General features: G+C 48.5%; 1 protein-coding gene across 1 annotated transcript in view; it reads left to right on the top strand.

The window, feature by feature from the left end:
* Window positions 1-15,044, top strand: part of LOC142246725 (uncharacterized) — a 329,582-nt gene that overhangs the window by 133,413 nt on the left and 181,125 nt on the right. Inside the window, exons 9-10 of the mRNA XM_075319778.1 lie at window positions 5,569-5,855; window positions 6,848-6,910. Coding sequence (XP_075175893.1) covers window positions 5,569-5,855; window positions 6,848-6,910 — 350 coding nt within the window. The remainder of the gene's footprint in view (window positions 1-5,568; window positions 5,856-6,847; window positions 6,911-15,044) is intronic.

The following is a 15,044-nucleotide window of genomic DNA, read 5'->3' as shown; positions in this document are numbered from 1 at the left end:
ATGGAACGCTCGCTCTGTCTGCAACAAACTATCCTACATTCATGATCTTTTCATCACTAATAAACTCTCTATCCTCGCCATCACAGAAACCTGGCTCACTCCTTCTGACACTGCCTCTCCTGGCTCACCCCCTCTGACACAGCCTCTCCTGCTGCACTTTCTTATGGCGGTCTCCAACTCTCTCACACCACCCGCCCCAGTAACAAGCATGGTGGAGGAGTTGGTTTGCTCCTGTCCGACCAATGCTCCTTTACACCAATTCCACTACCACCCTCGGTTACTCTCCCATCTTTTGAGGTGCACTCCGTTCGCATCTACGCCCTCTCCAACCTTCAACTGGCTGTCATTTACCGCCCTCCAGGGCCAGCCACTGCCTTTTTTGATCATTTCACCACCTGGCTACTACACTTCCTTTCCAACGACATCCCCACCATCATCATGGGTGATTTCAATATCCCCATTGACACATCCCACTTATCTGTCTCCAAACTTCTAACACTCACTGCCTCCTTCGGCCTCACCCAATGGTCTTCTGCAGCTACTCACAAAGATGGCCACACGCTGGACCTCATCTTCACTCGCCTCTGTTCCCTATCTAACCTCTCTAACTCACCTCTCCCCCTGTCTGACCACAACCTACTCACATTCTCTTCCCTTTCTTCTCCAACTACGCAACCCCCCCTCAACAAACTTTCACACCCTCGCAGAAATATAAAACACATTGATTTACAGGCCCTTTCTCAGTCCCTTCTCCCCCTCACAGACATTGCATTTCTACACGATGCAGATGCTGCTGCAACTTTATACAACACTACAATCTCTGCAGCTCTCGAATCAGCCGCCCCCCTCACACACACCAAAACCCACACAATCAACAGGCAACCCTGGCACACCAGTCAGACTAAAGAACTAAGACGGGCGTCCAGAATTGCTGAGCGCAGATGGAAGAGGTCTCATTCCACTGAGCACTTCATTGCATATAAAGAGTCCCTCACCACTTTCAAGTCCACACTCACTGCTGCAAAACAAACCTACTTCTCATCCCTCATATCCTCTCTCTCTCACAACCCTAAACAGCTATTCAACACTTTTAATTCTCTCCTCCGTCCTCCAGCACCACCTCCCTCTCCTCTCCTCTCAGCTGAAGACTTTGCCTCTTTCTTCAAGCAGAAGGTTGACAACATCAGAGCAAGCTTTGGCCCACAATCACCACAGCCCCTCATCATAGCTACTCAGCCTTCTTCCTCCAAATCCAGCTTCTCCACCATGACAGAAAACAATCATAAGATCACATCTAACAACCTGTGCACTGGACCCGCTCCCATCACACCTCATCCCCAACATCACCGCAGTCCTCATCCCAGCCCTAACCCATCTCTTCAACCTATCACTAACAACTGGTGTATTCCCTTCATGCTTTAAACATGCCTCAATCACACCCATCCTCAAAAAGCCCTCCCTTGACCCATCCTCTGTGTCAAACTATCGCCTCATATCCCTTCTCCCCTATGCCTCAAAACTAATAGAACAGCATGTCCATCTTGAACTGTACTCATACCTCTCCTCCTGCTCTCTCTTTGACCAGCTACAATCTGGCTTCCAACCGCATCATTCCACTGAAACTGCCCTAACTAAAGTCACTAACGACCTACTAACTGCCAAAGCCAAGCGACACTACTCTATCCTCCTCCTCCTGGACCTGTCCTCTGCCTTCGACACAGTAGACCATTCCCTCCTACTACAGATTCTCTCATCTCTGGGCATCACAGACTTGGCCCTATCTTGGATCTCCTCATACCTAACCGACCGAACTTTCAGCGTCTCCCATTCTCACACCACTTCCTCATTTCGCCCCCTATCTGTCGGTGTCCCCCAAGGCTCAGTTCTTGGACCCTGCTGTTCTCCATCTACACCTTCGGCCTGGGACAGCTCATAGAGTCCTACGGCTTCCAGTATCATCTCTATGCCGATGACACACAGATCTACCTCTCTGGACCTGACATTACCTCTCTACTAACCAGAATCCCACAATGTCTGTCTGCTATTTCATCCTTCTTCTCTGCGCGATTCCTAAAACTTAACATGGACAAAACAGAGTTCATTGTCTTTCCTCCTCCTCACTCATCTCCTCCCAACAAGCCTTTCCATCAAACTCGATGGTTACTTACTCTCCCCAGTCTCACAAGCTCGTTGCCTTGGAGTGACCCTCGACTCTGCTCTATCCTTCAAGCCACACATCCAAGCCCTCTTCACCTCATGCCGATTACAACTCAAAAATATCTCCCGGATCCGTGCTTTCCTTAACCAAGAATCAGCAAAAACATTAGTGCATGCCCTCATCATCTCCCGCCTCGACTACTGCAACCTCCTGCTCTCTGGCCTCCCTTTCAACAGTCTTGCACCCCTCCAATCTATTCTAAAATCTGCGGCCCGCTTAATTCACCTCTCCCCTCGCTACTCCCCAGCCTCGCCACTCTGCCAATCCCTTCACTGGCTTCCCATCACCCAACGACTCCAGTTCAAAACACTAACCATGACATACAAAGCCATGCACAACCTGTCTCCTCCCTACATCTGTGACCTAGTCTCCCGGTACCTACCTGCACGCAACCTCAGATCTTCACAATATCTCCTTCTCTGCTCCTCCCTTATCTCCTCTTCCCACAATCGCGTACAAGATTTCTCCCGTGCATCCCCCATACTCTGGAATGCTCTACCTCAACACATAAGACTCTCCCCTACCGTGGAAAGCTTCAAGAGGAACCTCAAGACCCACCTCTTCCAACAAGCCTACAACCTACAATAGCCCTCAGTCCAGTAGACCACTGCGCAACCAGCTCTGTCCTCACCTATCGTACCATCACCCATTCCCTGTAGACTGTGAGCCCTCGCGGGCAGGGTCCTCTCTCCTCCTCGGGGGCAGGGTCCTCTCTCCTCCTGTACCAGTCTGTTATGTACTGTTAATGATTGTTGTACGTATACCCTTTCACTTGTAAAGCGCCATGGAATAAATGGCGCTATAATAATAAATAATAATAAATAATAAATAAAGCAGTAATCAAAGCAAAAGGTGGCTACTTTGAAGAACCTAGAATATAAGACATATTTTCTGTTTCACACTTGTTTGTTAAGTATTTCATTCCACATGTGTTAATTCATAGTTTTGATGGCTTCAATGTGAATCTACAATTTTCAGAGTCATGAAAATAAAGAAAACTCTTTGAATGAGGTGTGTCCAAACTTTTGGTTTGTACTATATATATATATATATATCTAGAATTCTGTATATTTTCTCTATAAGATAAATTGGTATTTATTTCCAGTCGTAATGATAGTGTTCCCGCATTATATATTTCTAGTATTCATATACGTTATCTGGATTTATTATTAATTTCAATTATACCTATATCAGGCTACCCTATATAGCCACCAATGTTGTGAGGACTGTGACTATGCCAGGAACCCCTGTTGTTCTTGTTATTTTTAATCACATGGTGTGTCCACCTTAAGGTCCAGTCACACTAAACAACTTACCAGCGATCCCAACAACGATAGGGATCGCTGGTAAGTTGCTGGGAGGTTGCTGGTGAGATGTCACACTGCGACGCTCCAGCGATCCCACCAGCAACCTGACCTGGCAGGGATCGCTGGAGCGTCGCTACACAAGTTGCTGGTGAGCTCACCAGCAACCAGTGACCAGCCCCCAGCGCCGCGTGGAAGATGCTGCGCTTGGTAACTAAGGTAAATATCGGGTAACCAACCCGATATTTACCTTGGTTACCAGCGCACGCAGCTACACTTGCAGAGAGCAGGGAGCATCGCACACTGAGCGCTGGCTCCCTGCTCTCCTAGTTACAGCACACATCGGGTTAATTACCCGATGTGTGCTGCAGCTAAATGTGCACAGAGCAGGGAGCAACGCACACTGAGCGCTGGCTCCCTGCTTTCCTAGTTACAGCACACATCAGGTTAATTAACCCGATGTGTCCTGCAGCTACATGTGCACAGAGCAGGAGCCGGCACTGACAGTGAGAGCGGCGGAGGCTGGTAACAAAGGTAAATATCGGGTAACCAAGGACAGGGCTTCTTGGTTACCCGATGTTTACTGTGGTTACCAGCCTCCGCAGAAGCCGGCTCCTGCTGCCTGCACATTTAGTTGTTGCTGTCACAGCGGGACAGCAACAACTAAAAAATGGCCCAGGACATTCAGCAACAACCAACGACCTCACAGCAGGGGCCAGGTTGTTGCTGGATGTCACACACAGCAACATCGCTAGCAACGTCACAAAAGTTGTTCGTTAGCAGCGATGTTGCTAGCGATGTTGCTTAGTGTGACGGGGCCTTTATTTGAGGAAGCAAAATGTTATCCAGTATCTTCACATGGAAAAGATTACTAAAATGAATCCACCGATGCTGCCATCTATCTGGGAAATCCCCTATAAGGCTGCATGCCCACGATCAGTGTTTGCAGCATGTTGGATGTAGCATGATTCAGCTGCATCCAAAATGCTGTGGTGTACAGTACAAGCATAGTTGATGAATTTATAGAAATCCCGTGCCCACTGTGCTTGTTTTTCTGCAGCAAACACTGACCTGCCGTGCATCTTTCCAGACCGCAGCATGAAAATTGTTTGCTGCGGAATCGCATGCTCCTTCGTAGGGAGAACACAAGCGAGAGACCGCAGCGCACTGAACCCTGATTGTGGGTATGTTCTGCTAGCCATCTTGTCTTCAGCACCCAGCTTTCCCATGATATCAGAGACGTAAGGGACGTGCGGCAGCCTAAAGGACGCTAATGCGACCGCGAAGGAAGTGCCTTAATTTCAAAGTATATCTTTTTTTGTCTGCCGGAGACGCTGCTACATTCAATAAGTGACTCATCATCAATACAACGTCTCTGGGCAGACGGGAACGTGGTTATTTTGCTTGTTTAATTATATATCTGTATTTTAGCTAAGTAGATATCCGCGGAATATAATTGTTGACAACTGTTGCGTTGTCATTCTCTGACTGGGTGGCCGCTGCTGTGTTGTCATTCTGTGATTGGGCGACCTTGTCATAAAATAATTGCAACATAGTAGGGCTTCCATCCATTCCATGCCATTGTTTAGGTGTGTGCATCTCTGGATTGTCTTCCGCGTCCCCTTTTGAGTCACTACTGCGTTCTTATTTGTGGGTCTACACCATTTACTTTGGAAGGTAGGCATCGTTTGAGGTCTCAAATTAGGATCTTTATCGGGTTTTTGTTATAAGTTTAATATTATATTTTTTATAGGATTATATATATTATATATTTGTAGCTATCAATTATATGCAATCATAACTCTATTCTACTTTGTGGCCATGCTTGTACACTTGCAAACTATCTGTGTACGTAGGCTTTTGCATGGGCAGCCATTTTATGGGCGGGGGGTATTTTCTCGTCTGCAGTTCTACATTTTGGGCATGCTTCTATATGTGCAAACGCCCGTACTTGGAGCCTGTCTTTGTCCACATACTAGCATCAGTAGCCATGTAGTTAAAATGTTAGTTACATGTATGCTCACTGTGCGTTTTTCTTCATTTCAGATGTCTTACAATAGTGAAGAGTTTGTTCGTGAAGTCATTGAGTTGTATCGGACTCTGCCCTGCCTTTGGCTTGTAATATCGCCTGACTACTGTAATAGAAATAAAAAAAGGGAAGCGTATGACAAATTGATTGCCCTATTTAGGCAGCATGATCCCTGTGAGAAGGTGGATGAGAGCATGGTTCGGAAAAAGATCGAGGCCCTCCGTACTGTGTATAAGAAAGAGCTCAACAAGGTTGAGAAGTCGAAGAAGTCTGGTGCTGGCACAGATGATGTTTATGTGCCCTTGTGAAGATGTAATTTACCCTCTCACTGTATATGCTGTGATACTATGTCATGATTATGTAAATAGCCTGTCGTCTTCTATCCAGAGTTGTGTATCTAGTCTGTAATTGCATTGGCCAGTGAAGGAATAGTCATTGTTCTGCACAGCAGGGGATCCCTTCATCTACTGTGGCTGGCAGACATATCGGAGCCCTGTGATGGACCAAACCATTGATGATAGGATGTGTGACCCCTACCCCCTGAACATGGTGGGCTGGTCAAGGAGCACAGACAATGCATTTCCCTTTTTGTAACTTCAGAGTGAGCTGAAAGTTGGAAGAAGAAGGAACTCCCAGCCTGGGTGGCTGTGGACACGGACGGAGCTAGGCCTGTGTGGCGGCCCGTGGGATTGTGTGGAACTCTTGGGACTACTGTAAGGACGATTGCTTTGTTATCCGGTCCGAGGATTGTCGGGAAGGGCCCCCGAATCTGTTTTACGTGGACTTATCGTGTGCTGTTCCAGTGTTCTTGTGAATAAACCTGTTGGATCGTCCCTCGGCCTCATCCATCCTTTGCTCTGTTGTACACTCCCGTCACAGCCCTCACTGTGGTATTATGAATTACTGGACTTCACCCGCAACCAGGAGCTACCACGGGCATCAGTGTGTTCATTCAGGCCGACTACGGAACAAGATGGAGATGTAAGTACCTTCTGTGCTTCCCGGTGAACAGCATTGAAGCTTCGTATGCACATGTCATTGATTAATTGTGTAGTCTGAAAAAGTGATTGATTAAAAGGTCAGTATAGTACACTCCTTTGCTAGTTTAGCCCCACTCAGTTCTCATACCGTTGAATGTCATGTAATATCTCGTAGCACTTGTGCCACCCACCTCCTTTTTACCATTGCATGATATATCTAATGGGGTATCATTTCTGTGATGGGGTGCAAATTTATGTTTTTGAAACATTTATAGGTTTAGCTTAAACCTTAATTTTCTGTTTTGTGTTCCCACAGCACTGTCACCAAGCTCTCTCGACACAAACAAGTGGCGACATCCCGAGCCATCAAGTTCACAATGTATAAATATATGAGGGGACAGTACAGAGACCTTTCCAAAGATCTTTTTACACCTAGGCCTGCGACTGGAACACGGGGGCATCCGCTACGTCTTGAGGAAAGAAGGTTTAATCATAATCACAGACGAGGATTCTTTACTGTACGAGCAGTGAGACTATGGAACTCTCTGCCGCATGATGTTGTATTGAGTGATTCACTACTAACATTTAAGCAGAGCCTGGATGCCTTTCTTGAAAAATTTAATATTACCAGTTATGTATATTAGATTTTATGACAGGGTATTGATCCAGGGAACTAGTCTGATTGCCGGATGTGGACGAAGGAAGGAAATTTTTTCCCCATTGGAACTTGTTTGCCACACTGGGGTTTTTTTGCCTTCCTCTGGAACAACATGTTAGGCTACGGGTTGAACTAGATGGACTTAGAGTCTCCCTTCAACCTTAAAAACTATGATACTATGATACTATGATAAGTTAGTGTGGAGGAAGGTAGTGGGGAGGCAATTGAAGACAATGCGCCCTCAACTCTACCAGAGCCACAGCGGCTAAGTAATCAACGAAAAAGAAATGCCGCCACAGCATCGTCATCGGAAGAGTTAATCTGTTTGGCAAACCGCATTTTACATATTCAGGTCAACGCCGGCATGGACTTTTTTGCCAGCTTTACTGCTGATCGACTACGGAAGTTGGATGCCACACAAAGAAGCCATGCCAAAAGAATCATTCTTGAGACGCTAACTCAAGCAGCAGCCGGGAACCTGGATGAAACAACAACGCTGAGTAGTAGGGTAGACCGTGCTCCAGTTTCACAATATTCATGACCACAAATGCCAGACACACATCATAGCACACCAGTGCGGAGGATTGGGCCTCCGCAAAACGTGTGTGTGCCCCCCACCCCTGAGTGTTGCTTTTTGCCGCAATCCTTGCTTTCGCAGCTAGTTTCTCCGCCCAGGCAAGGATATTCCAATTCGAGCAACCACTATCAATCATGATGTGTAGTAACGTTTTAGCTCTAGTTATTTTGAATTTTCCTGTATATTTATTAAAATGTTAATTTATGGTTAATTTCTTTATTCAATTGTTATTTTATATATATATATATATATATATATATATATATATTTTATTTTTTTTATAATAAAATGTTTTGTTTCTCACTTGACGCATGGTTGGCTAAATTCTTAAGCTAGCTATAAGCAGGCCTACTAGGTTGTGTAATGGGCTGGGTGCATCTATACAGATGTATAGATATAACGAGTATGAGCAGGGTTGGACTGGGGAGTCTGGAGCCCACCATAGTAATTGACTCTAGGGGCCCACCTTTCAGCTACATTGATTTCCACACACTGTGGCCACATGCATTACTGGGGTACACATATATTGCTGGGGGGGGCACACTGCTGGAGTGCTACAGTGATGACACATGTTTCTATGTCTGTTTTTTTTTTTTAAAGAAGCTTACACAACAGCCGATTTAAACTGTAAACCTTTTTTTATAGAAATGCCAAAAAATAACATTAACATGGAACATTAAAAAAAAAAAATAGTGGTTGCCACCCTGCGGTAGTGACGCCAAAAACCTTCCCAATAACAGTCCATGATGCTCAACAGCTTCATTCAGTCTCCGTTGTGCCGCCAGCATCCTCCGGTGTGAAGCCAGTGTGCCGCCCCCGCGTTAGCAGCCGGGCTGCTCGGATCCGCGGTGGCTCGAGGGGTCTCCGGACCCGGGAGTCGTGCAGCTTCTCGAACGATGGGGGTTATTTACTGGGGGTGTGTTAGAGTTTGTGACGCCACCCGTGATTTGTGGTAATTTGGGAGTACCACCGCTACAGTTGGGAGTACCCGGGAGCGATGGAATGGGGCAGCCAGGTGTTAGGACCCTCCACGTGTAGAGGGGATGCCCCGGGACTCGGTAATGGTGTTGGGAGGTGGCGTGGGGAGCGCAGAGGCCACTTTTGTACTCACTCAGTCCACAAATCTGACACCGACAACTGGGTAAACAAAAGTTCTGGGCACCGCTGCCACTGAGGGCAGCTAGTTTGGGTCCCATCCCCATTGGTGTTGCCTGGTGATCCGTGACCTGCCTTCTGGCACTAAGTTACTTCTCTGTTGGTCCCAGTAGTGTGGAACTAGCCGGTTCCCGCTCCCCAGTATGGCTAACTGTGGGAGTTTATCCTCAGGGTTCACGCTTGGGATTTTCCGCACCCTTTCTGTGTAAAGTCCTATCCCCCTCGTTGCGCTAGTACCCTGATTTTGGAGTGGGTGGAGAGCGGATCTTGAAGGCTCCATTCTCGTCGGGTCAATTGTCAGGTTGCCTGAAGCTACTCCCTGACCTAGGGTCCACGTATCCCATCGTACTCTGGTCCCAGCCCGGTGATGGTGCAAGGCCGCTGGCTGTCCTTCTCGACAGGTCCATGCCCCTTGCCACGATCCCCTGCGATCAGGGGTCCAGCTCCTATGAGGCCCAGACCACCGTCTGTCACCTAGTACTTCCAAGGAGCCCGGCTCCTGACCTCCTCTCTCCTTCACTTCCTGCACTTCATTCACCTACTCCTGACACTCCTGACCTCCCCTTAACCAACACCCCAAGTGGGCGGCCCTATTCCACTCGGGCCATCCACTGGTGTGTCTGGTGGATATGGTGCAGAGTGTACCTAGGACTTTGATTGACTGTGTCGCGGGCAGGGAGGAGGGTGTCAGCACACCGCGCTCACCCCTTCTGCTCGGGTCCGGCAGCTGCTCAGTGGTGGCTCGAGCCGTGGGCCGGATCCCGGGGTTTCTCGAGCGACACTCCTCGCCCGTGAGTGAAAGGGGATTTGTGGTTGGGTGTGGGGGATTGTTATAGTTCGTGACGCCACCCACGGTTGTGGTGATTTCACCACCGCTGCTCAATGCGGGGGTCCCGGGGATGGTGATGCGGAGCAGCCAGGTGTTGTGTTGCCCCTCCGTGGGCAGGGGTTGGTGATCCCGGGGCCCGGTGATGGTTTGTGAGGTGCAGGGCCTGGTGGGCGCAGGGACGCGGGGGCAGCGCTGTGCCTTGCGGCACTGTGGTACTCACTCAGCCTGAGACACGGACACAGTTTGTACGGTAAACCAAACGGCTGGTAGGACGGTCCCACAGACGGCTGCACCTGCACTCCCGGTAGGTGACGGTGATGTCCCTCTTCCTTGCACCTATGGTTGACTTGTGGTAGCGGTGGATTCCCTCCGGTTACCCGCTCCCCGACTACAATCTGTGCCGGAGGAGCTCTACACTTTGCCCGCAGGCGCTGGCCCTGAGAAACTGGTGCCTTGGCGGTGGCGGTGTCTCTCTGCTTCAGGTTGAGCTGTTGCCTTCAATCGGGACTTGGTTGCTGGGGGATCTACGTCCCCTTCACTGACGGATTCGGCAAATTTGGCGACTCCTAGCCTTGCCGGGGTCCGAGAGGCCCCTGCCCTGGTGCTGACTGTCCTTCGGAGCACTGCTCCAGACCACCGGGCACACAGCCAACGGGGTCCTTCCAGGAACTTCCAAACGGTCCCCCTCCAGACAGTCACCGCCGTCGCTGACCTTGCTGATCTGGCCCTTCACAAAGCTGGACCCTTCAGGCTTTCCTTCCTTCTTGTCACCTCACTTGCTTTCCTCCTTTTCCACTTTTCTACTTTCACTTAGTTGTTTACTCCTTTCTAGCCCTCAGCTAGACTTCACTCTTGCCCTGCCTGGGCTACTCTGCTGTTTACTCAAGCTCGTCCCTGAGCTGACTGCCTGGTTTCTCCCGCCTCCAGAACTGTGATCTCCTTGGTGGGCGGAGCCAACCGCCTGGCCCACCCCCTGGTGTGAATCATCAGCCTCTGGAGGAAGGCAACAAGGATTTCTGGTTAGCTGTGTTGTGCCTACCTGGAGTGTGGGGTGCGGTGGTGTTGTGACCTGTGACCCCTGGCTTGCCCAGGGCGACACAACTGCTGTTGGCAACACCATTAGTTGGGGACCCACAACCAAGAAGGAGGTGGATATCACAATACCCTGTGACGACCTGATAGGCCAGGGCGTCACACCAGGACCTCTTCTAATGTCGGGATTTATATGGAGGGAAATGGTAAAAGTTAACAAGCTAGATTCAGTTTATGCATATTAGTCTTGAGTCACACCCCCCCCCAGGGTGAAGAGCGTCTCCTGGCCACCATATTGTCGTGCTGAAATGCATCTGCGACGTAGAACCCGACCACAACTCCCCAGCACCACTCACCACACCGCAGAGTTGGAACGTCAATGTGCGTAAGATATCGGATGCTACTGCGTCCGCTAAGCAATGCGCCTACACTCCCGCGTGTAGCCGTCTGCCCGGAGACGCTGTTGCGTTCAATAAGTCGCTCGTCATCAATACAGCATCTCCGGGCAGACGGGATTACTGTTGTGCTGCTGGTTTAGTGAAGGGGATAAATATGTAAGCACACTTGTGTGTCTCGGAAAAAGGGAGGGGAGCCAGCACTGCTTATGAATGGCATGCAACAATGAAGAAATAAAAAGTGTAATATTCACAAATTCATTCCTACTGTAACAATTCAATGAGATTTTTTGCAAATGATTGATCAATGATTTGAGCCCCCCTGCCCCGTCACGGCAAATCTCTATAGGGGGGTCCCTAACACTATATTTTAAATTATTATTGTACCATAAGGTCTCATATAATGAGCAGGACCATATGAAAACACCACTGGTGTTTACTGGTCAGGTGGTTGACCGCCACCATGCCGTGCACGCCCAGTGTGGTTTGCAAATTCCTTTTGTCGCCATCAAAATTCAGTTTGGTGCTTGTTCACACACAGCCACCGCCTCCTGCTCCACAGGCATCATTATTTAAACACCACCTGCCTGAACCTTGTTCCGCCCTCATCCATGTTTGCTGGTCTGGGACTGTGAGGGCCAGTTCTGACATTGTGCTGGTGTGTGTGGTTCTGCCACACACACTGGCACCTGGGCTGCCTTTATTCGCGGTTGTCAGTCCTGGCAGCATGGGAGCGGTTCAGACATGTCTCGGGTAACCTTATGGTACAATAATAATTTATAATATAGAGTTAGGGACCCCCCTATAGAGATTTGACGTGACGGGGCAGGGGGGCTCAAATTATTGATCAATCATTTGCAAAAAATCTCATTGAATTGTTACAGTAGGAATGAATTTGTGAATATTACACTTTTTATTTCTTCATTGTTGCATGCCATTCATAAGCAGTGCTGGCTCCCCTCCTTTTTTGTGTGTCTCGGAGTATGTATATCTGTGTGTCTGAATGTATATCTGTATATGGATGTATGAGTATACATAGGAGTATACGTATGTTTATGTGTGTATGGCTGGAGTTACACTGGCATGAAATATGGCCGACTGCAATGCGAGGAAATGCAGAGAATCGGATCACAGTCGCATGACACTCGCCTCCTGCTGTAAGGAGAGCGGGAGTCGGGCGTCATTGGCATAACGCATCCGAGGTCGTCACAGGGTATTGCACAATCTGCCCTCCCATGCAGTATCCACCTTCCTCTTGGTTATGAGTCCCTAACCAAATGATGTTGCTTACATCAGCTAATCAAATCCTAGATACACCCTGCAGAACACCCACCAGACACACCAGTGGACGGCTTGAGTGTAATAGAGTCGCTCACCTGGGGGAGTCAGGTAGGGGAGGTGAGGAGTGTAGTCTGTAAGTTAGTAGAGAGTAGCTCTCGAGCTGTGAGGAACTCTGAGGAGGTCGGGAGCGGGGACTCTCATAAGGAAACTGTCTAGGTGGCAGATGGTGGTCTGGGCCTAGAGTAGTTGAACCCCCGGTCGCAGGGGATCATGGCAAGGGGCTCAGGTCTGTTGAGCAGGACAGCCGGCGGCCTTGCACCATCATCGAGCTGGGACCAAGCCACGATGGGGTACGTGGACCCTAGGTCGGGGAGTAGATGCATGCAACCCGATAATTTACCCGTGGAGAACAGAGCCTTCAAGATTCAACCGCTCCAAAATCGGGGCACTAGCGCAACGAGGGGGATAGGACTTTTCCATTCAAAACGGTCCAGAAAATCCGAAGCGTGAGCCCTTAGAGCAAGCTCCCATACTTTCCAGGTTTCCAGGCACTTCACTACTGTTCATAACAGGTGTCTGGATTCCCTTGTCTTTGCTGGTATCGAAAAAGTTTATAAACCTGCTAGAGGAGGGGATCTTAGAAGAAAGATTCTCAATAGAGAGTCTTTCTGGATTTTTAAGTTGGGCACCAGAGTCCCGCATGGTATGAACATGAGGAGAGATCTCATTATGCAGTATGCTTGGTGATCTCTCTTCTCCTGTTCATTTTACAGTGCGGGTTGATGCTGAACTTGCATTCACACTTTTTACTGTCTATAATTATATATTTTTCACAACTTGTGACAACATTATTGTTATTACATTTACCTTGAATTACTGTATCATTGGAGGAGTCCCAAAGTGGTGGGGCTTGTTCTCGTAAGATCCTTCCACATCCTGTACGGGGCACTTGAATTCTGCTTAGTATAAGGCCCCTTTCACACGTCAGTGATTCTGGTACGTTTGTGCTTTTTTTTAAACGTACCAGAATCACTGACATACGCAGACCCATTATAATGAATGGGTCTGCTCACACGTCAGTGATTTTTCACTGCACGTGTCTCCGTGCGGCGTACCCGCGTGTGCGTGATTGCCGCACGGAGACATGTCCATTTTTTTCTGGCATCACTGATGTCCCACGGACCACGCAGTGGTGTGGTCCGTGAAACACGTGCCAGAAAAAAACGTGCATTTAAAATAATAAACATTTTAACTCACCCGGCTTCAGCGATGTCCTCTGCAGCCCGTGCTCCCTGCTGCTTCTAAGCCGGCTGATTACTGTCGCGCATATTCATTATGCGCGACACAGCCGACCCGGAAGCAGCTGCTGCAGGGGTCAGCGCCGGCCGGATGCTGCACCACGGGAGGATTCAGCACCACGGAGAATGGGAGCGGGCGCAGGTGAGTTGATTTCTAAGTGCAATCACGGGCCACGGAGAACGGAGCCCGGATTGCACTTAGACAACCCACGTGTGCCGTGATTCACGGTACACTCAGGGACATGTGCGTGTTTTACACGCCAGTGAAAAACGTCTGTGTTTTTCACTGACGTGTGAAACGGGCCTAACACAGAGGGGGTTCGCATTGTCTGCTCAGATTAAGGCTATGTGCGCACGTGTGCGTAATTCATGCGTCCTGCGTCCCCTGCATAATCTATGGAGATTGTGCAGGGGCCGTGCGCACGTGGCATATTAGAACGCAGCGCTTCGGCAGCTGCCCGAATCGCTGCGTTCTAAGAAGTGACATGTCACTTCTTCCGTGCGCTTTGCCGGCAGCCCCTGCTCTGTCTATGGCAGGAGCTGCAGGCAGAGCGCACGTTCTCGCCGGCATCATGCGCTTCAGAACGCAGCTTTTCAGCTGCGCTCTGAATCGCACCTTTTCGGTGCGGTGCAGAGCGCACACGTGCGCACATAGCCTTACAGCGTCTTTTACTGCTTTCACTAATTACCTAATGGAGCATTTCCTTGACGTTTAATCTGAGTATTATAACTTTACATGTCATGAACATGAGCAGAGATTCTTTCATGCAGCTCCTGCAGCGATCTCTCTCCTGATGTTCACTTTACAATGTAATTGGTTGCTATTTTTCATGCACACATTTTAATGTTAACTACTATATTGTTCCAGCCTGTGATAACAATTTTATTACTTCATTCACCCTGGATTATTGTTTCCTTGGAGGAGATCTAGGGGAGGGGGGATCTTCTTTAAAGATCCTTCCATATTTTTACACTGGGCACTCAAAATCCCGCACAGTATGAACACACGGAGAGATCGCATATGTAAAGCGCCAGCTGGTTCCTGTCTTGGTGCTTACATAGTATCCCATATGCGGCTTCTATGTGCTTTAACACTAGAACTACTGAGGTAGTCATTTTGACTACTTCGTCCTATGTATTAAAAAAAAAAGTCAGTAGTTCTAGTGTTAACTCTTTCTATTGCCCAATACTAATTCTTCATGTCTACTATAACAGCGTTTTTTGTTGCATTCACTATGAATTAAAAAATTCTTTTTTGCTTGTATTTCATCAGTAATTCTCTATTTTT

Source organism: Anomaloglossus baeobatrachus, chromosome 7, assembly GCF_048569485.1.
Source record: "Anomaloglossus baeobatrachus isolate aAnoBae1 chromosome 7, aAnoBae1.hap1, whole genome shotgun sequence".
Taxonomy (NCBI): Eukaryota; Metazoa; Chordata; class Amphibia; order Anura; family Aromobatidae; genus Anomaloglossus; species Anomaloglossus baeobatrachus.
Note: the sequence above shows the minus strand (reverse complement) of the source record. Positions and strands in the feature narration are given on the sequence as shown.